Source organism: Hordeum vulgare, chromosome 3H (genome assembly GCF_904849725.1).
Source record: "Hordeum vulgare subsp. vulgare chromosome 3H, MorexV3_pseudomolecules_assembly, whole genome shotgun sequence".
Classification (NCBI taxonomy): Eukaryota; Viridiplantae; Streptophyta; class Magnoliopsida; order Poales; family Poaceae; genus Hordeum; species Hordeum vulgare.
In genome coordinates, this window is record NC_058520.1 from 610,106,208 (window position 1) to 610,126,290 (window position 20,083).

Genomic DNA, 20,083 nt, shown 5'->3' on the forward strand with positions numbered 1-20,083 from the left:
AAAAGAAATATACAAAAATAATACGTATTCAACTGACAATCGGTGATTTGGGATATAGCACTGCAGAGCTGGAACGTAATATTCACGGCATTAAACATTCATCCCAACCTGAAACCAATACAAACCAACCTGATAAATGCTTTGATTTCCGAAAGTAGACTGATTTCAGGCATGAGCTACTTTGATCACATGCAGAAAGAACAATCAGATGTCTTTGATTCAGCTCTTGTTGATACAACATGAAGGTGCCTTCCTAGATGTGATCACGTCTCATGGACACAAATATTCGCTACAGCCAGGAATGTACCATACAAAGAAGAACACAGGCACAAAACAGGACGAGCTGAACTGATGCATCTGAGGAACGACAGCACTGGTTTGCGGCGTTTCATATGGAAAACACTTGCGGATAGCACATTAAGTACTCCCACCGAATGTTCAACAAAACACACTACCTCTACCTGATAATTTGAGTCCAGTGCACACACATAAATGACCACCAGGTCTAGCTGGTACATTCGCATAAACAAAGCCAAAATAATTCTATCTGCAACAAATTAGATCGGCAAAGTGATGAGGGGGCATACTAATCATGTAACAATGATCTTGGCCCTGGGAGACACCCTTGGAAGATCTAATTCTATCTGCAACAAATTAGATCGGCAAAGTGATGAGGGGGCATACTTATCATGTAACAATGATCTTGGCCCTGGGAGACACCCTTGGAAGAGCTAATAGCTTGGTAAGAACCATGCTGCGGTCCATTTCGCCCATCCACTCTATTTTCACTTCTTCTAAAGCAGGTGTGCAGCTCAACAGCTTTGCCAAGAAATCGACTTCGTAGTCCAAACCCTTGAAAAAAATCATACTGGCCGTTATGAGATGGTCCATTTGCAATTCCAGGGTAAGCCCTTGAATGCTGACCTGATCCTGATCCCGCGTGCTTAAAGGGTCACTCTGCATTTTTTTTCACAACTCATTAGGTGCCTTAAATACTAGAATGAACATGGATCTGGTGATTGAGAGAGGGAGAGAATTAACTGGAGCCATACGTACCCGAATGTGAAGCTTCTTCAAGTTAGGGGCATTCTGTAACAATGAACATGCTGTCAAGACCTGCCTCTGGTCCCAAAAGCATATCGCAAGATAAAAATTCTCCAGACGGGTAAACACGGCAGGGGGCTTCATAAGTATGCACCCCTTTGATAGATACTGCAACAAGAAAATAATATAATGACAACAGAGATTAGTGAGAAGGCAGAAGAAGGCCATACTAATGTTGGAGCAAATAAATAGATCACCTTCATGAAACCAAAAATTGCAAGTGTTTTTATCTCACTTAGGCTTCCCAATGGCAGTTTGACATAGCCTTCCTTGTCATGCGCAACTGAAACCGATTGATATGATTTAGCTTTGGGAGTAGAGAGAATGGCCTCGTGCAGATTAGAGGCATCCAAATTAATTTCTTCGAAGTCCCCATCAACATGAAGAGATTCAAGTTTAGGAGCTTGAATATTTAGACAGTTGATGCCCTCAAAAGAACTTGATCTCAAATTAGTCAGTTCAGGGCAAAAGGAGAGCAGATTTTGGATATCCCTGTCTGTGGAGGAGAACCTTTTCAGGAAGAGGACAGTTAGTCTCTTGAAACCTTGGAATACCCGGGGCAAGCTGATAATGCAGTTTTTCAGGCGCAGAGACATCAGACCGTCGATAGAAAAGAGGCATGAGGGAATCCTATACCTTGGCCCTGAGTTCAACTCGATTATAACTGATCTTGGGGATCTCCTTGACAGCATGAGCATCCACCTAGCGAATTCATCATGGTAACTTCTTTTACCTGATAATATACCAAACTGTTCTATGGTTCCCTTGTAGAGTGCTAGCACCATATCGACCAACATAATGAACTTGGTTCGTGCAAAATTTCCTTCGTGCAGATATATTCCTGGCATATTAGCCCATGCATCCCTCCAAGTAGTTGATAAGATGCTGGTCCTAACCGCTTCTTCGACCTTCAAACGGGAGAGGATCTTGCCCTTTATCTCTGTAGGTAGACTGCTCAGTCTGTCTGCACTCACAACAGATGTAGGTTCCACCCTGGCCTTTTCACAGGTACTCATTGCTTCAGAATCCATATTAGACGGTCCTAGCACTTCCAGAAGACAGGGAGCCTAAATTAGCGTGCAGCCTACCACATATCACTAAAGATACAATACATGTAAAAGAAAATATAAGCAACAGCCAAGGGATGGCAGTTTAGGGAAACGGGTTAGGTATGTTTCTATGAACAGAACTGAACGGAGGGTCAATTTACCCCAGAAAACTTGTCCTGCAAAATATCAATTGGACAAAAAAAATAGGGTATATAATTGAGAGGCTGTCAACGTTGGGAAATGATGAAATGCAGCTCTAACTAAGGACAGAGTAAATTTTCCCCAGAACAGGCCCTCATTTCTTAACCTAGATGTGGACTTGCCCTCAAATAAATCAGGAGCAACAACGTGCTTAACTCCAACACTAAATATAAGCATGATCGACATGCACTAACTTAAAACCATGTACGTAGTACGAGTATGTTTTAGAGGAGCAAATATGCCAGGACAATAACAACTCTGCGAAATTAGCACTGCAGAGCTTGAGAATAAAAAAGCAATCTAAATTAGCAGTGGATTCAGTTAAGCAAGTAGATGTAAACAAGCAAATACAAGTCACAAACAATCTCGCCAACCCTTAATAATTTTCTGCTTATGGAGCATGGCAGATCTTTCACTAATTTATGAATCCGCCGCCAACAGGTCTCGCATTTCAAAACGAGCTTAAAACCATGCACGTAGTATAAGCTTTAGAGTAGAAAATATGCCAGGACAATAATAACTCTGCGAAATTAACACTGCAGGGCTTGAGAATAAAAAAGCAATCTAGATTAGCACTGGATTCAGTAAGCAACTACTGTACTGTAGATCTAAAGAAGCAAATACAAGGGAACGAGTGAGTCGCAACCAATCTCGCCAGCCGTTAATAATTTTCCGATACAGATAGGCTGACCTTTCATTAATTCATGAATCCGCCGCCAACATTTCTTGCATTTCATATACTCCCTCCGTTTCAAAATATAAGACTTTTTAGAGATTACACTAGGAGACTACATACGGAACAAAATGAGTGAATCTACATTTTAAAACATGTCTATGTACATCCGTATGTAGTTTATAGTGCAATATCTAAAAGGTCTTATATTTAGAAACGGAGGGAGTATAAGGGAGCAGGGAGCAAAACCAACTTACAGAGCGGCTCGGTTGCTGCAGGAGCGCCGGAGAACCTGCTGCAGCCTTGGGCTTGCCACCGAGACGGAACGCAGAGGCCAGAAGGGCGGGGAACGGAGGCACGAGCCACGCCGGGTGCCTACGCCGCGTCGCCGTCGGCCGCCGCGGCCGTGCGGTGACTAGGGCTGCGCCAGCGGAGGGAACGACGAAATGGTCTGTGACTGAGAGGGCTCAGGGGTTTCAGAATTGGGCTTGAGGAGAGACTGGGCCATATCGGGCCACATTGAACACGATTTTTTCTTTTTGGCGAATATATTGAACACGAAGTTGAACAGACCATTTTCGCCGGCGTTCACCGGTTAATTTTCGTCTCCATCTTTGTCTGGTTTTTTTCGTCTTTCGTCCCACCACTTTCTGATTTTTTTTTTTTGTCTCTCCCCCTCGCACTTACAACAAAAAAATCAGGCAACTAGGCTCCTTCGATCTATTTCCAATGTCAATCGTCAAGGACGCCACGGGGCTCCTTCATAGTTGCCGAGATCCGAGAGGCGCCGCCGCCGCCAAGGAATGAGAGGAGTTGCGGCCGCCGAGGAACGAGAGGAGCCGCCGCCGCCTTCATTGCGGACCTCCGGATGGTCGTCGGTACACACCGCCGAGGTCCGCAATCACCAACTACGAGGTCCTAGAGGAGCCACCGCCGCCTTCTCGCATCGAAGGGTTTGATTGACTTCACCTCTCCTCTCTTCTACCTCTCGTCATCGATTAAGTCGCAAGTATTGTATTCGTAATCGGTTCCAATCTCACGCTCATGTTTCGCTTTTCCTTGTTTGATTGTATTCCAGGCGAGCGTTTTGTCTTGGTTGAGGTCCTACTTCTATCGATGTTGAGTTCTTAGTTTCGGTTGTTTCTCCTCTTCTGTTCCTAAGATATTGGCACCTTGTTCTGAACCTTGCTGCTTTGGTTTAGGGTCGCGATTAATCTATTTTGCTATGACTTCTCATCTGATTTAGGGATCCATCATGCTCTGGTTGCGATGTCATTTAGGTTGGTGAAATATCCTTATTATTATCATGATCATGATTGCTGATTTGATTTAAGGTTGTGATGAGTAATGGAGATTATATTCGGCAGGCTGGAATAACGAGCTCTGTTGGTATACATGTGCAAATCAGTCCGTTTAGTTTCATCTTTGTTCGTTATGGTGGATTGGTTATCCGAATGAGAGATTGAGGGTTGTAGTTTCAGTTTTGATCGTTCTTTTCAATTCAAGGTGATTCAGTAATGTTCTGCATACAAAGTACTTCATATTTTTACGGCAAAAAACAACGTGTTGGAAATAGTTCAGACAGTCAAAGTTTTGTAGTAATTTTTTGCTCTTGATCTCGTTCCTTCATAGTTAGTCAGACTCAATAAGATTAGAGGAAGTTGGAAAGAGGTTTGCTAGGTCTATCCGGATATATTTGCTTTGGCCTAGCAGCCCTATAAATGTCAAATTATATGAAGGGGATTGTGCTATATTACCATGTTATAAAGGTAGAGCTGGGATATCTCTTTCTTGAACTGTGTGGACATGCTTGTGGCGGATGTGATTCTTCAGTGGCTATATTTGAGTGTCAACTTTTAGTTGGTTTCATTTCAAGATTCCTTGGAAAATCAGAGGTGCTTGTTTTGTTTGCATTCTAGATGTAATTTTCTTGGGAAGTACCTTAAATGAACATGGAAGTTTTCTTTTGAAGTGATCTGTGTGAAGGTTCTTTCAAGTAAAAGTGGAGAAACACCTGGATTGTGTCTACGGAAATAGTTTACTGTTGATGTGTTTCTCTATGGTGGTATGTCAAGGGCTATTCAGATGCTGGTTACTGTGTTGGAATCTACCAATCCTTCTGATCCAGGTGGATATGGATCTAACAACAAAGCCGTTAGTCCCAAACAAGTTGGGGCAGGCATGATCTTGTCTTTGTCTCTACTAATTCAAATGGATATGGTTTATGCATGTTAATGCTCTATTGGATATGGTTTAGATTATCTGATGAAAATTGCATTCTCTATTCGGCACTGATTCAGATATATTAATATTGAGAAAGTCTCTCATATAATGCTCGAGGTCAGGTGGGTGTGGAGACTGCTAGAGGAAGGTTTGGAGGCCGAGGTTAGTAGTAATTAGGAGCTGATGTTGGTGTTGGACCGGCTACGTCTACGAAGGAACGAGAGTGGGTGGCTAGCTGTATCTGCCAGATTTTTGTGGATGTACTCAGCCAAGTTTTGAGAGCATATTCAGTAAATCTTGTTGCCCATATCCTTGGTCATCTCTCAACCTGCAAAGTCTCCATCCTTAGCCATATGAGGGAAACCTCATAACCAAACGCCCCCTTAGTTTTTATGGTGAAATTTTATCCCATATTGTATACCATAGAGCTATCTAAGAGAACATCATCCAAATAAGTTGAGATGGTCAAGAAAATGTGGTTATCAAATACTCCTGTAGAATTTAGTAGCCATCTTGAAAACGAGGCAACTACTCTTGTAGCTTTCCAAAATCTGGAAAACTAAAACTATTCGACAAGTATTAATTGCTAATCCAGATTGCTATAATGACAATGTTTTTCTAATTCAAGCACTAAGAGTAGGCCTTTAGATACTCACCTAGACGTTTGACGTCATCTGCACTACATTGGACTATATTTTTGTTGTATGATTTACATTTTGTTCCTACTTAATAAAATCAACAACTATGCAGATCTTGTTTCACGCGCCTGCAAAGAGTTATTCCTTTGATTATAATCACTTGTTTTAGTACTAAGTTATCACAAAACAGATAGTTGGTGAAGGCTTCCTAAATATTTTAGAGTACAGATCGACAGAATATCTGATATATCTCTACTTTTAGAAAAACAATTGCATTATGGAAACTTCTATTATGTCTGTACATTTGAGTTGATGTTCCCTTTCTACAAATGCTACATGATCCTTGGGTTTTAGATTGAGATGCTAGATGGGAAACTTGTGTTATTATCATCTACTCAGGCTTATTTTTGGGGTATCATCTGGTGCTATTTTAACATGTAGATTGATATTGTTTGTGGTTACGTTGAGGTACGTACCTATTATATGTTTATTATCTTTAAGATTGTTCTTTTGTATTTAATTTGCTAGGCTCGCATCAATTCTTCTAAGTTACATGAAAACATAGTTACATGTGTATTTCATTTGGCAAGCTCACATTAATTTCTTCCGAGTTATAGGAAAGCATAGTTGCATATGTTTTCATTTGTCGGGCTAATATCAATTTCTTCCGAGTTCAAGGAAAATATAGTTGCATATGTATTTCATTTGTTGGGCTCACATCAATTTCCTCAAGTTATAGGAAAACATAGTTGCATTTTTGCAGTGACTAATTAGGGATATCACCGGTCAGTGACTTGATACCTTCATAATCTTCTCATGGCAGCAGGTTCAACCCCCCCCCCCCCTCTTGTCACCTAGTGCTCATTGAGGTGCCATGGAAGCATATTAGTATGCCATCTTAAATATTTTGCTAGCTCATTTGTGTTACTTAGTTATTAGTCCAGGATGATTTGTATTCCAGCCTTAGATTTGATTTGTAGGTGGCCAACCTATATTAGTTAAATTGGCCTAATTTTGTGGTACACTTAGGTACTTGAGAATTTGATTGTATTCGCCAGTGATCCATTCTAAATAGTCATCAGTTGTAATTTTCATAGGACTTTGTAAATGCTTTGTGACTTTTAATCTTATGACGGATTTGTTTTGTTTTGTTTTTGTGTCCTATCTTTACACCCAGGGATGATAGGAATAGCTCATCACACGAGAAAATTATGAGGTGGGCTATACCACTGCAAGTTGTACCCCATGATTGCACCTCATATTTTTTCTATTTCTGCAGATCCTATATTGTTGTGGTAGTTATGTCTCCAAGTGTGATGATACCTATCGTCTTACTGAAGTAAACTCATTTATTTTTCAGTGTGGATTTCTATAGTCTTACTGAAGTACAACTTATTTACTTTTTTAGGAAATTAATTCCTGCTTGTTTGAACATGTTTGATGTACTTACACATCAACAAGAGTGCATGAAACCCTTTACAAAGCCATTTGTCTCCAGTATCCAATAGTAATAATTCTACTGCATGCTCGTGGAGTTAAAATTAAGTGTTATTTTCTCGGAAGTGGTAAAATTATGTTCATTCCAAATTACTTTAGTTTGGTCCTCTGCTTTTTTACTGTTTATTTACTGATGAAGATAACAAATATTCTTATTTTTAAATACATAGAGCAGGGAATGACAAAGAGATCCCAGTGGGAGAGAGATGTGTGACAAAAAAAGAGAGATGAGATGAGATTCTTCACTCTACGATGTTATTGCCGCTACTATTCGCTTTTACTGGTAAAGCTGAGAAATAGAGGGGGGAGACTTTGTGATGTTGTAGAGCGGGGGAGAAGCCGAGAGGGAGAGGGAGGGAGGGAGAGAGGGAGAATCGCTACATAGTTTATTGACTGAGGAGAAGCACCAATTCATTTGATACTATCAATGTATTTTAGTTCACCTATAGAAGCACCGCTGATGTAACATGGTGCGGTCACATGTTAGATGTTCGTGAAGATAGGGTACGCACCAACGCTATTTTTAATTCAAATCAGTCTTGATTTTCAATTGTCATGTGAACTGTTGTCAAGTTGTCTAAATGGTGCATTTATGCTAAGTACATCACTGGAGAGGGTGAAGGTTCGGTCATGAATTGCCCTGAAGCCTTAACTACTGATTGCTACCAATGACGCGGCTAGCAGTGATGCAAGGTTAGCAGAACGAAGAAGTGGGAAAACAATTTCCCAGCTCGTCCAACAGGAGAAGCAATCGTGCCCCCGCTCAAGGTGTCTAGCGATATCGTCATCGTTAATCATCCGTGGATGGTGCCCGGTACCAATCCTGATGATTATTTGTGGGATGATGTAATTTTTGAAACGGCTGAGGTAACAAAAGAACAATATAAATACGTGCACGGGAAGTCTCTCGTTAAACCTGTTCATCCTCCTCTAACAACGATGATGCACAAATTGCATGAGTATTACATGAAAACCTGCAGGGAGTCTGGGAAAAACACTATGTATATGGCAGTGAAACCAGAGCACGAATTCGTTGGAGCTCAAGTGATGCCTGTTGAATTTGTGGAGTTATTTCAGTTATACAATCAACTGACCCTCGACAAACAACTCATGACTTTCTACCGTTTGTAAGTATTACTTTTATAGTTAAGTCTCTAGCTCAACTCGTTCATTGCATGTATATATAATTATCCTCACTATATGTATTATGCAGATTGAAGATCGTCGAATTAAAAAAAAGCAGGAATCTTCGACGTTGGGTTCATTAGCCCAGATGCCATAAATGAATGGTCGGTACGAAAATTAATCAAAGAGACCGAGGAGAACTTGCTAAACTCGTTCCTTATAAATCAAAACAAAAGGGAAATACTCTTTCCTTACAATTTCAAGTGAATGTTGTTGTCTTCTTTGTATACTCGGTTTCGCTTACTCGAGGTTAAGTAATGTAATTGATGAGTTATATATGTGTGCGCAGTTACCACTTTATTCTGCTAGCCATTAAGCTTGACGGGGCAAAAGTAACTGACTTAGACTCGAGTGTTTTAGACTCGAGACGTAAAGATCCCGAGTATTATGCGGACATGACTGCAATGCTCAAGAAGTAAGTTCAGTCAATACCAGGACCATATCGGCATGCTACTTTCGTTAATTTCCTGATATCAAGTAATCATTTTCTTTGTCTGGCAGAGTTTGAAAGAAGTTCATCAAAAAGGTTTCCACTATAAACAAAGAGTTGCAATTTACGCACTCCAAAGTAAGTAGTACTAGCTAGTTCCGCGCATCTCTAATTGATTCAAATTATCATCAGTATATCATTACCATGCTTGTTTATCAGTTTGACTGAACTCTATTCTCGTAAAGTGCTTGTACCAGAAAAAAGGAATTGTTTTATGTGCATACTACGTATGCGAGTTCATTCGTCTCTCGACCTCTGAGCGGGGCTTCTCTGACAAACAATTTGAAGTACGTAAATAATATTCATAATTTTATTTTATATATTACCATCAATTGTGTTGAGTTTTATGCATATATATACATGTATTGTCCCCTTCTTTAAATTAGATCTGGCAGATGCGGGATGAACCCTTACCATATGATCGCATACGAGCAATTCAAGAGGAATTGGCGGGATTCTTTCTTGACCACGTCATACCTAAAGACGGAGAATACCATGCGAATTTCTGATTAGATCTTAGGTAGATGATGTTAGAGATTGGAAAAGATGTTATTGTATATACGTAGTAGCGTTGGAAAGATGTTAGGAGAAAGAGATGTCAATTCTCTCTATACATGTTGACAATCTCGTGTAATTAATGGTTTCCTTCATTTTCTTATTAGCTAGCGTCGAATTCTCTCTATATGTATAGTAGCTAGCGTCGACCAAGCACGAAGAAAGAGAGAATACTTCTCTCTATTAGCTAGCTAACACAATATGAAACCCCTAAATTAACCCTCCGAAACTCCCCACCCCCACCCCCACCCTAAAAAAAACCAGCTCCTTCCAGATGCTGACACGTGGATGTCATTTGGTCCCGGTTTGTATGACCAACCGGGACTAAAGGTCCTCCTGCCTGGGCTCCCCGCAGCGGCCACATGGAGGCCCTTCTGCCCGGTTGGTAAGCAAACCGGGACTAAATGTTTTGGGCTTTAGTCCCGGTTCCAGAACCGGGGCTAATGGGTTTCTGGAACCGGGATAAATGGACCATTTTCTACTAGTGACTGAATCTAAACAAGTATGTGAACAGCAGTAAGATCAACTAGGATCTAAACAAGCCTAAGTTGATTGTCATTAATTAATTCTCACGGGGCTCATCAACTTAACCATAATAGGTTATGCACCTAATCACATGGTTTGTTTCGCTATGACGACATATTTTTCCCACAGGATTGCATAGGCTAACACGGAAATGCTGCTCGCAAGACCACACATAGACAGTGTTTTATATGGAAAACTTACTCGCAAAAAGAACTGTTTCATATGGAAATCACATGTTGGTGGGACATTAAATATTCCCACAGAATGTCTTTGATAACAGACACTACCTCTACCTGATGATTTGCATTAGATGCACACATATAACTACCAGCTAGTCGTAGCTGGTACATTGTCATGAACAAAGCCAAAATAGTCCTACTCGGCAGCAAATTACATCAGCAAAGAGATGAGGGAGCATGCTTATCAAAATGTAACAATGACCTTGGCCCTGGGAGACACCCTCGGCAGAGCTAATAGCTTGGCATGAACCATGCTGCAGTCCTTTCCGCCCTTCCATTCTATCTGCAGTTCTTCCAAAGCTGGTGCCCAGCTCAGTAGCTTTCCCACGAAATTGACTTCGCACTCCAAACCCCCAAAACAGTTCACACTCACCGTTACCAGATGGTCCATTTGCATTTGAAGGTTAAGCTCTTGAATGCTCGCCTGATCCTGATCCCATGTGATTGGGCGATCCGATTTGAAGGTTACACTCTGCACATATTTTTTCCACAACTCATTACTCATCAGGTGCAGTAAAGACAACACACATGGATTGTGATCGAGTGAGGGAAAGGGTTTAAAGGTATACGTACCGATATGTCAAGCTCCTTTAAGTTAGGGGCATTCTTAAATAATGAACAAGCTGTCAAGACTTGCCTCTGATCCCAAAAGCATATCTGAAGAAGAATGTACTCCAGGCAACTAAACACGACAGGCAGCTTCCTAAGTATGCACCCTTTTGATAGATACTGCAGCAGGAAAATAAAGAAGCATTGGCAACACAGATTAGTCAGAAGACAGAAGAAGGCCATAGTAATGCTAGCGATAATGATAGCTCACCCTCAGGAAAAAGTGGTCAATTAGAAGTGTTTTGATGTCACTTAAGCTTCCCAATGACTGTTTGACATAGCTTTCCTTGTCATGTGCAATTGAAACAGATTGATATGCTTTAGCTTTGTGACGAAGAGAGAGAAAGGCCCATTCCAGATTAGGGGCATCCAGATTAATATATTTAAAGTCCCCGTCAACAACTAGATATTTCAGTGTAGGAGCTTGAATATTTAGAGAGTGGATGCCCTTAAAAGATATTAATATCAAATCCGTCAATATGGGACAGAACGAGATCAGATTTTGGATATCCATGTCCGTGGAGGAGAAATATTTCAGGCATAGGTCAGTTAGGCTCTTGAAACCATGGAATAACGGGGGCAAGCTGATGGTGCAGTTTTCTAGGTGTAGAGACTTCAGATTGCTGATAAAAAATAGGCACGACGGAATCCTATACCTTGGCCCTTGGTTCAACTCGATTGTAATTGATCTTGGTGATTTCCTTGACAAAATGAGAATCCACCTAGCAAACTCATCATGATAACTTTTGTTACCTGAAATATCAAACTGCTCTACTGTTCCCTTGTGGAGTGATAACACCATACCAACCAACGTAACGAACTTGGTTCGTGTAAAATTCCCATCGCGCAGAGATATTTTTGGCATATCAGCCCATACATTCTTCCAAGTACTTGATAATGTGCTAGTCCTAACTGCTTCTGTGACATTCAAACGGCAGAGAATGTTTCCCTTTAACTCTGGAGGTAGACTGCTCAGTCTGTCTGGAACAGATATAGCTTCCGTCGTCGCCTTTTTGCAGGTACTCATTGCTTCAGAACCCAGATTAAACTGTCCTAGCATTTTCAAAAGACAGGGAGACTTAATTAGCAAGGATTCTACCACATATCACTAAAAAATTGATACATGCAGAAAAGTAAATGGTGCACTGCGTAAGTTGTTTGTTCATGGCAGAACAAAACATAAGCAACAGCCAAAAGATTGCAGAGGTTAAATGGTGCATTGCGTAAGTTGCTTGTTCATGGCAAAGCAAAAAATAAGCAACAGCTGAAACATGGGAGTTTCGGAAAACAAGTCTGGCCGGCGCATATATGAAGTGAACGAAAAGGTGCTATAGCATCCGGGTGTCTAGGCACCCCGTTATCCGGTGCGCCCAGTTTTTTTATAGATTCGTGTTGAGTCCTAGGTTTTGCAGTGAGTGGACTATGATCACAGCAAATTAAGAGAGGTAGCACGTGAACTGGCTGCAGTCCGTGCACATCTCTCTCCCTCATGCTATGCATCTCTCTCATGGTCACATCATCATGCATGCACAAGTTGTTCTCTCACCTACTAAAAAACATCTCTTTATCTCGGGCATAAATTCTCTCTCACTTGTTCCTTCTTAAAAAAAAAGTGATTTCCTCTCTCACAAGCGTTCTCTCCCTCTCTCTCCATTTTTCTGTGTCACTTCTCGAAGAAAAAGGTGAAGTTCTCTCTCACATGCTTTCTCTCCATTTTTTTTGTCACATCTCCAAAAAGTAAAGTTCATTCTTAAGCGATTTCTCTCTTTTTTTTTCTCCGGGTCACTCTCAAAGCCATACGCAGCAGCGTCCTCTCACTCAACGGAGTACTGCATTAAAAAAAGAGTTCTGCCATAGTGTTTCTTTCAACTGTCAGAGCAATGGAACATGTGCTCGACATGTCAACTCGACAGCTCGCTACTTGCATCGCTAGGTGGAATCAGCCTATGAGCTGTGATAGACTAGGCCCAGAATCATTTCAAATAGACGCATCCTCCAGCGCTAAACAACTGCTGCACCTGCTAATCAAAATTGTGGTACCATACATTATGTCACAGATCTCTATGTGGTGAATTCTAAATGTACGGTTTCGATAAGGGGGTGTCTAGACACCCGAGTACTAAAAATCCATTCTCGTGAAGTGAATTGTATAGTTGCCAGGATAATGATTCTTCACATGGGAACCTTCATCATAATGTATATTCTTTTTTAAAACGCTTTTTGCTATGGCAACTTTATGTTACAGTGTTTAGTTCTTGAAATAATTTTTGGCGATGGCAACTATTATTACGATGCATATGTTTCAAAAATTGGCAACCTGTTATTACTTCTGCATATGTTTTTATATATCATTTTTTGGCTTGGCAAATTAATATATACAGACAGATTACAATATGTTTTTAACATGATATTTTTCTTTGTGGTGTTGGTAACTTGGAAAGTTTGCTTATCACAACACTAAATATAAGCAAGATCGGGATGCAATAGCTTAAAGTCATGGTTACTCATCATGACTGTTCTAATTCGACCAATGATTATGTCTGGCATACTATGCACTATGTAGGGTACAACTGAGAATTGATTAAATTTCTTACCAAATCAATATGCTGGGTAGGAAAATATAAGTTCTACGAGATTGTCACTTTATATGTTAGATAATAGAAAAAAAAACACAATGTGAATAACATACTGGTAATAAACTGGATTAAGTTAAGCAACAAACCTGACAAACCATGCGATCAACTAATTGTACAACAAATGTAGCACAAGATTGGGCATAGATTCATACAACTGGTAAAAAAAACTTGAAATTGTTTGAGTCATCAAATAGGAAGCCAAATCAACTTACTCTTATGTCGCTTGTTGGTGTTCGATGTGGCTCGATGACCCCCGCGCTCAGTTGCTAGAGGAGCACCGGATAAGAGGGGAGACGACGCCGCTCGCCTGGTGCCGCCTTCAACACTGCCAAGTTCGGCCTGCTGCAAAAGCGGAGCGCTGAGGACAGAGGTGCGAGGACGTCGTCTTGACGCCAAGCCGGATGCGCCTATGCAGGAGCGCCGCCGCCCCCTGCTGCCGCTGTGGTTAGGGTTCCAATTTCCTCTTTTTATCCTTTTGAGGGATAGGGTTCGGTGAGTTCAGAATTGGGCTTGAGGAGAGACTGGGCCACTGGGCCATGTATGAATAGGGAGGGGGTAGGCTGGTCCGACTGAATGCTCGAATTGCCATCATCTTTGGGTTTTGATAGTTAGTAGCTCCGGTTAGTGAATTTGGTCTCTTTTGGAACAATTCCATAAAGCTCGAAGTTTTAATTTATTTCCAGTATCACATAGATGCTAAGATAGACGGTGTTTATGGCTAGCCACAAGAAGGTACAAAACATGGGATACTATTAACAGTCTTGTTCCTACAAGCCACTTTCCCTGGATTGCACTCTGCGATTTAATTGGAAGTACTGAACCTGAGTGAGCATAACGGTATTGGCAATCGGAGCATCACGATACTGAACCGCCTACATGGCATGCCAAATCAGCACTAAATTGGGGGTCAACTCGATCACAAGGGGATAAAATGTGGCACAAAGGTGATAAACAGGGTTATAAATTGAGGATTTTCTAAAAGTGGGTAAAATCTATCAAAAGGATGAATCACGGGGGTAAAAATGAATTAACTCTTTCCAAAAACGGGGGCCTAAGTTAGTGTGGATTCTACCACATTTCAAATACAACACATGCAAAAATTAAATGGTGTACTAACTGCTAAGTAAGTTGCTTGTTCATAACCAAAAAAAGAAAAAAAAGGTACAACCGAGAGATGGAAGTTTAGGGAAACAAGTCCGGTGTTTTTCCATTCATCATAGAACTGAACTCAACTGCTGGCGTTGCTAAAATAAAACACTTGATTATTCCAACATTAACTATAAGCAACCACATTCCACAATCCTAGTCGGATCAAAAATTATGTTTTCCAATAATAAATACTTCCGAAGTTCCTAAATATAAGTCTTTTAAGAGGTTTCACTAAGGGACTACATACGGATTTATATAGACATACTTTAGAGTATAGATTCATTCATTTTGCTGCGTATGTAGTCCTCTAGTGAAATTTCTAAAAAGACTTATACTCCGTATTTAGGAACGGAGGGAGTACAAGACTAGGTTCCAACCGACATTTGACTAACCTTTCTTGCAAAATCAATGTGCTAGTTAGGAAAATATTAATTCTGAGAAATTAGCACTAAACTGTAGATAACAGAGTAGTACTGAACTGGATTCAGTTAAGCCACTGAACCAAAACAAGTATGTGAACTAAACTGGCAGCAAACAGAACATGCGGAGCGACAAAGAACGGGGCAAGGCGACGCCGTTCGCCCGCTGCGGCAGGGCGCTGCCCAACACTGCCTGCAGACCGAGCCGGAGCGCGGGCGCCGCCGCTACGCCACGGCGGATGCCTGCGCCGCCGCTCTAGGTTGAAATTTCCTTTTGCGCCGCACGCCGGTGGTGGAAACGTTGGGGATTTCAGCATCGGGCTTGAGGACAGATTGGGCCACTGGGCCACGTGGTGTGAGGGTGGGTAGGTTATATTGGGCTGAACCGCTGAATGGTTAGTAAGTATCGGCCGTTTTTCCTTTTTCTCATGCTATATACGTACCACATATATGCCCACATAAACCCCTAAAACATAGGGAAATGTTTAGACCCAGCGCGCCGGCGAAGCGTTGCGTCGGATGCGTGATGTGCGTTCGATCGCTTCGTTCCATGGTTCCTGATTCCCTGCATGCTAGCAGAAGAATTAATTCTGGAGATTAGCACTAGCGGATGCTAGAGAACAACTGATTCGCCAACAAGCATTCATTAATCCACCGCAAACAAACAGGTCTCGAGTTTCAAACGTGTGGGAACAGGAAGCAAAACCAACTTGCTGCTGGAGCGGGGCGCGGAGAAGGGCGCTGTGTCCTTGGGGCCAAGACGGGGCGCGGTGGGGAGAGGGAGGCAGGACGCCGCCGGCCGCTGCGGGCGTGCTGTGTCTAGGGTTGCGCCAGCGGAGGAAACGGTGTCTCTGCGCCGCTGCAGGGATGGGGATTTCACAATTAATTGGGGTGCACTCGGCCATATATGTGGCCCGCGGGCTGAATGCCACTAGAATAGTCTCTCATACATGGATGCATTTTCTTATGATTCTAAAAAAAACATGCACTCTTTTTTATCCTGGAAAAGGATAGATTTGTTTTTGGTTTTCTAGATTGATAAGATTTGTTTTTGTTGTCATCTCTTTCATCGCAACAACAGGTATGTTGTGGGGTATGAATACTTGACAGGAGTCGTCTCTGGTGCTCTTTCCGAGCTCCTGTAAGTCGAGTTACCGTCACAGATCGGTCACAAAAGTACGACACAACTGGACCTTCTATATGCTCCTCAAACACTCGGAACGTCCTTCCAATCATTAACCGGTCATAAAAATACGATTCAATTGGACTTCACATATCCGTCTCAAACGTCTGAATTGGTCGGCACCCCTCATATCCATCTCGAATATGAGGACGATACGAGGATGCGCGGACGCGCCCGGTCAGTCCGCTACATAGGACGCGATCCCATTTCAGACCACATTTTCTCTTTTCTTATTCATTATTTTCTTTCTCTCTTTTTTTCTTCACCAATCACGTGCAAGTGACCGGACATATGAAAAGAAAAATTAAAACTGTGGCTACGCGGACCAAATTATAGAGGCTCAAAACTCAAAACAGATCGGACACGTCCACGAACGTTTAAGGGATCATATTTAATAGGTCTGGCTGTAAATGCTCTAAATTGACACTGTAGTGTGTCGTCCGATGCTCGAGTGCTCCTGGTAGATGATTGGGTCCCTCTGACAGCCCGAGGCCGACGTTCCAAAAGATTCCCCATTTATTTCCGTTTCCGTCGTGTGATTAGTTTTATTTGTTGCATCATCATTTAGTTTGCATCGTCGCGTCATGCATGGCATCGTCTGTCGCGTGTGGTGTTTTGAGTGTGTGTGCTTCGAGTGCTCACCGAGTCTTAGGGCGATAGGAACACCCCTCCTCTCTTCTTTTTGATTTTGTTTTGGGGTTATGTAAAAGTTTCTGTTTTAACCCTTTTAAAAAAAATACGTCTTCTTTTAAAAACTCTTTTATTAAATGTGGGGGCCGCCCCTTGGGTTTCCTTTATTTTTTCCTTCTGTTTATTTTTCTAAAAACCGTCTCATTTTCTTTTCTCCTTTAAAGAGCTCTTATTTTATTCTTTAAATAAAAAAAGGGTTTTATTTTAATTCTTAAAAAAGGTTTCATTTTTATTTGTTTAAAAATGCCCAAGCTATTTCATAGTTGGGGTATAAATTTTCAAAGGAGCAAAGGCATTTTTTTTATTTTATCTTTGTTAAAAACTTTTCTTTGTTTAAAAGATTCTATTTTAAAAGTTAAAAAAAACACAAAAGAGAGGGAGGGAGAGAGAGCCAGCCTCCCGAGCCGGCCCGGGCCCAGCCGGCTCCCTCCCCAGCCCTAGCGACGCTGCGCCTCATCCCTCGTCCCCCTCGCGCACCTCTCTCTCCTGCCCCGCCGCCACTTCCTCTCTCCCGATCCCCTCCAGCCCCTGCCTCGCCGGCCTCCCGTCCGAGCAGCCCCGCCGCGCTAGCTCCCCGCCGCGCCACCTCCCTCGTCCCCCCGCGCCGCAGCCCCAGGCCGAGCCACCCCGCGCCGGTTCCTCTGGCCTCCCGCGCCGTTCCCCGCGGGCCGTGCCTCGCCTCCTCGTGCCCGTGCTCGCCGCGCCTGCCTCGCGCTCGTCTCCCGCGCGCAAGCTGCCCCTCCAGGTCGGCCTCCTTCCCCTGCCGTTGCTGTTGCCGGACTGCTGTTGTTCCTTGCCGCGTTCCTGTCAGGCTCCTCCCCTATTCCTGCGTGCTGGTTGTGCCTGGAGGTGTTGATGAAGCATCGGACGGCTGAGATGAGGAGGTACCGGTTCGTTAAAGTGAAGCAAGTTCCACCGCAGATCAAGAATCCAACGGCTCGGAGCCTTCCCCGCGTCGCTGTTCAAGATCAGGCACGCTCCACTACGAGCTCCTCTCCTTTCTCTGCTTTTAGCTCGTGAGCTGGCTATTTAGAGCCCCTCACCACCAGCCCATCGAGGCATGTAAGATATTTTGGGTACAAACGCTAGTCGTCGGTGGCGTGCTTTCTCCATTTTCTGCGAGATCCAATCAATAGAAACACCAATTTGCCCAGTGTTCTTCTCTGAAGTTGATCATCTTCGCCTGTCTGGTTCAAGTCTGAAGCTTGATCCTGACAATTGGTATTTAGAGCCAGTCGATCTTTCGGCCGGGGAGGCACCAGGGGAGCGCAATTTCTAGCAAGAGGCAGATCTGGATCCGGCAGAGGTAAGCTTCTCAAATTCCCACCACCCACCCAGTGTTAGAGAGTGGCCATGGCTGGCCAAGAGGAATCCATGGTGACGGCCGATTTACAGTTAGCCTCGTTGGAACTGAATATCAAGACCCCGAGGATCGGTAGGGAAGAGGATAAGAGAAAGTTTCAAGAGTTTAGATCGATGGTAAACAAGAACTTTGTTACCATGCAAGGAAATTTCGATAAGATCCAGGAGAATTTTAGGAAGTTGTTGGTGAACCAGGGGACTGAAGAACAGCATGAACATTCTGAGCAGGGTAGTGCACAGAAAAAAGTTGAGGAGGTACACTCTCCTGGTATTCCTGCTGGTAGACCCAAACAGTTAGTTCACTATACACCACCTTCAATACAAGGCCATGAGAAGGAGGTTCCAGTGATGGTAGGGGGCACTGCAGTGTTAAGAGACCATACTGGGAAGGAACTTAATTTAGATGGGACAAGAAAGGCTCCTTACAGGCATCCTAATTTTTCTAGCAACAGAAATGAGGGACAACAAGTTGTTGGGAGTCAACAGAATTTTCACTTACAGCAAGTGGAGACAGGGGTGATAGAAGAATGGCCTGATGGACAGAGACAGAGACAGTACTCACCATCTGATGGTAGAAGACAAGTGCTAACAGTCAAACCAGCAAAGTTGAACATTTCTGAATTTGAAGGAGTGGACCCTGAAGCCTGGATTCAGAATTTGGATCAGTACTTTGCTGCTGCTAGGACTCCTATTGAGCATAGGACAGAATTGGATGTGTCTTATTTAAAGGGTCCTGCTGTGCAGTGGTGGAGAGGAACAGGGTATTCTCCCAGTAATGTGCCTTGGCATAAGTTCTGTTCTTATCTGTCTGACAGATTTGTTGTAGAGTCTGCCTGTGATATTGTCAGTTCATTTCATGCTATCCACCAAACTTCAACCTTGTCAGCTTATATTGAGCAATTTGAGCACCTGATGAATGTTATGAGGAGAGAGAACCCTGGGATACCAGATAGTTACTATGTAACTAGTTTTGTTGCTGGCCTGAACAATTACATAAAGAGTCATGTGGAATGTTTTAAATCTAAGGACTTGCAGACTGCTATGTGGTATGCTAGAAGGATGGAGAAGGCTCAACCACCAGTGCCAGTAGTTCCTCCTAAATAATATATTCCACAACCTAGGAGACTGGTTACCTTTGAGCAGAGCAAGAGTAAGGGTAATATTGCAACACCAAACAGAAACACTATTATCCAACAGGCCAAGCAGAACCAGGTGTGTTACAAATGTAGGGAGCCTTGGATTCCAGGGCACAGGCAGGTGTGCAAGATGAGTCAGAGAGCTCAAATCCAAGCATTACAAGAAGAAGAAATTCCTGAAACCATATTTGTTACTGATTTTGCTGATCCAGAGCTGGATAACATGGAACACTGCCAAGCTGAAACTGTTTTGCAGTTGTCTATGCATGCTGCTATGGGCATTGGAGCTATTAGAAACACTTTTGTGCTCACCATCAAGGTGGGAAATACTGCTACAGTTGCTTTGGTGGACAGTGGCAGCACTTCCACATTTATTTCTCCAGAAATGGCAGCTAAAATACCAGTGAAGGCTAGGCCTACCCAAAAAGTAAAGGTTGTTGTTGCTAGTGGTGAAGTATTATGGAGTGAGTTCATGGTGCAGGATTGTGAGTATGAAATCCAAGGTACACAATTTACTGAT

General features: G+C 42.6%; 2 protein-coding genes across 4 annotated transcripts; both read right to left on the bottom strand.

Moving 5' to 3' along the window:
* Positions 1 to 325: 325 nt before the first annotated feature.
* LOC123441087 (F-box/FBD/LRR-repeat protein At1g13570-like) lies at positions 326 to 3,414 on the bottom strand. Of its 2 annotated transcripts, XM_045117609.1 has the most exons (5): positions 3,285 to 3,413; positions 1,741 to 2,152; positions 1,302 to 1,614; positions 1,057 to 1,212; positions 326 to 957 (listed from the first exon to the last, which is right to left on the bottom strand). In XM_045117609.1, the coding sequence occupies exons 2-5, from the start codon at positions 2,133 to 2,135 to the stop codon at positions 688 to 690; spliced, it is 1,134 nt and encodes a 377-aa protein (XP_044973544.1). In that variant the 5' UTR covers positions 2,136 to 2,152; positions 3,285 to 3,413; the 3' UTR covers positions 326 to 687. The 2 variants fall into 2 exon arrangements, with proteins under 2 accessions (XP_044973544.1, XP_044973543.1); XM_045117608.1 differs by having other exon boundaries at positions 1,302 to 2,152; positions 3,285 to 3,414.
* A 6,927-nt stretch (positions 3,415 to 10,341) lies between these two features.
* LOC123441088 (F-box/FBD/LRR-repeat protein At1g13570-like) lies at positions 10,342 to 14,084 on the bottom strand. 2 transcript variants are annotated; one of them, XM_045117611.1, is made up of 4 exons: positions 13,837 to 14,084; positions 11,200 to 12,036; positions 10,953 to 11,108; positions 10,342 to 10,851 (listed from the first exon to the last, which is right to left on the bottom strand). In XM_045117611.1, exons 2-4 carry the CDS (start codon positions 12,013 to 12,015, stop codon positions 10,564 to 10,566), a joined length of 1,260 nt encoding a protein of 419 aa, XP_044973546.1. In that variant the 5' UTR covers positions 12,016 to 12,036; positions 13,837 to 14,084; the 3' UTR covers positions 10,342 to 10,563. The 2 variants fall into 2 exon arrangements, with proteins under 2 accessions (XP_044973546.1, XP_044973545.1); XM_045117610.1 differs by having other exon boundaries at positions 11,200 to 12,041.
* Positions 14,085 to 20,083: the final 5,999 nt, after the last annotated feature.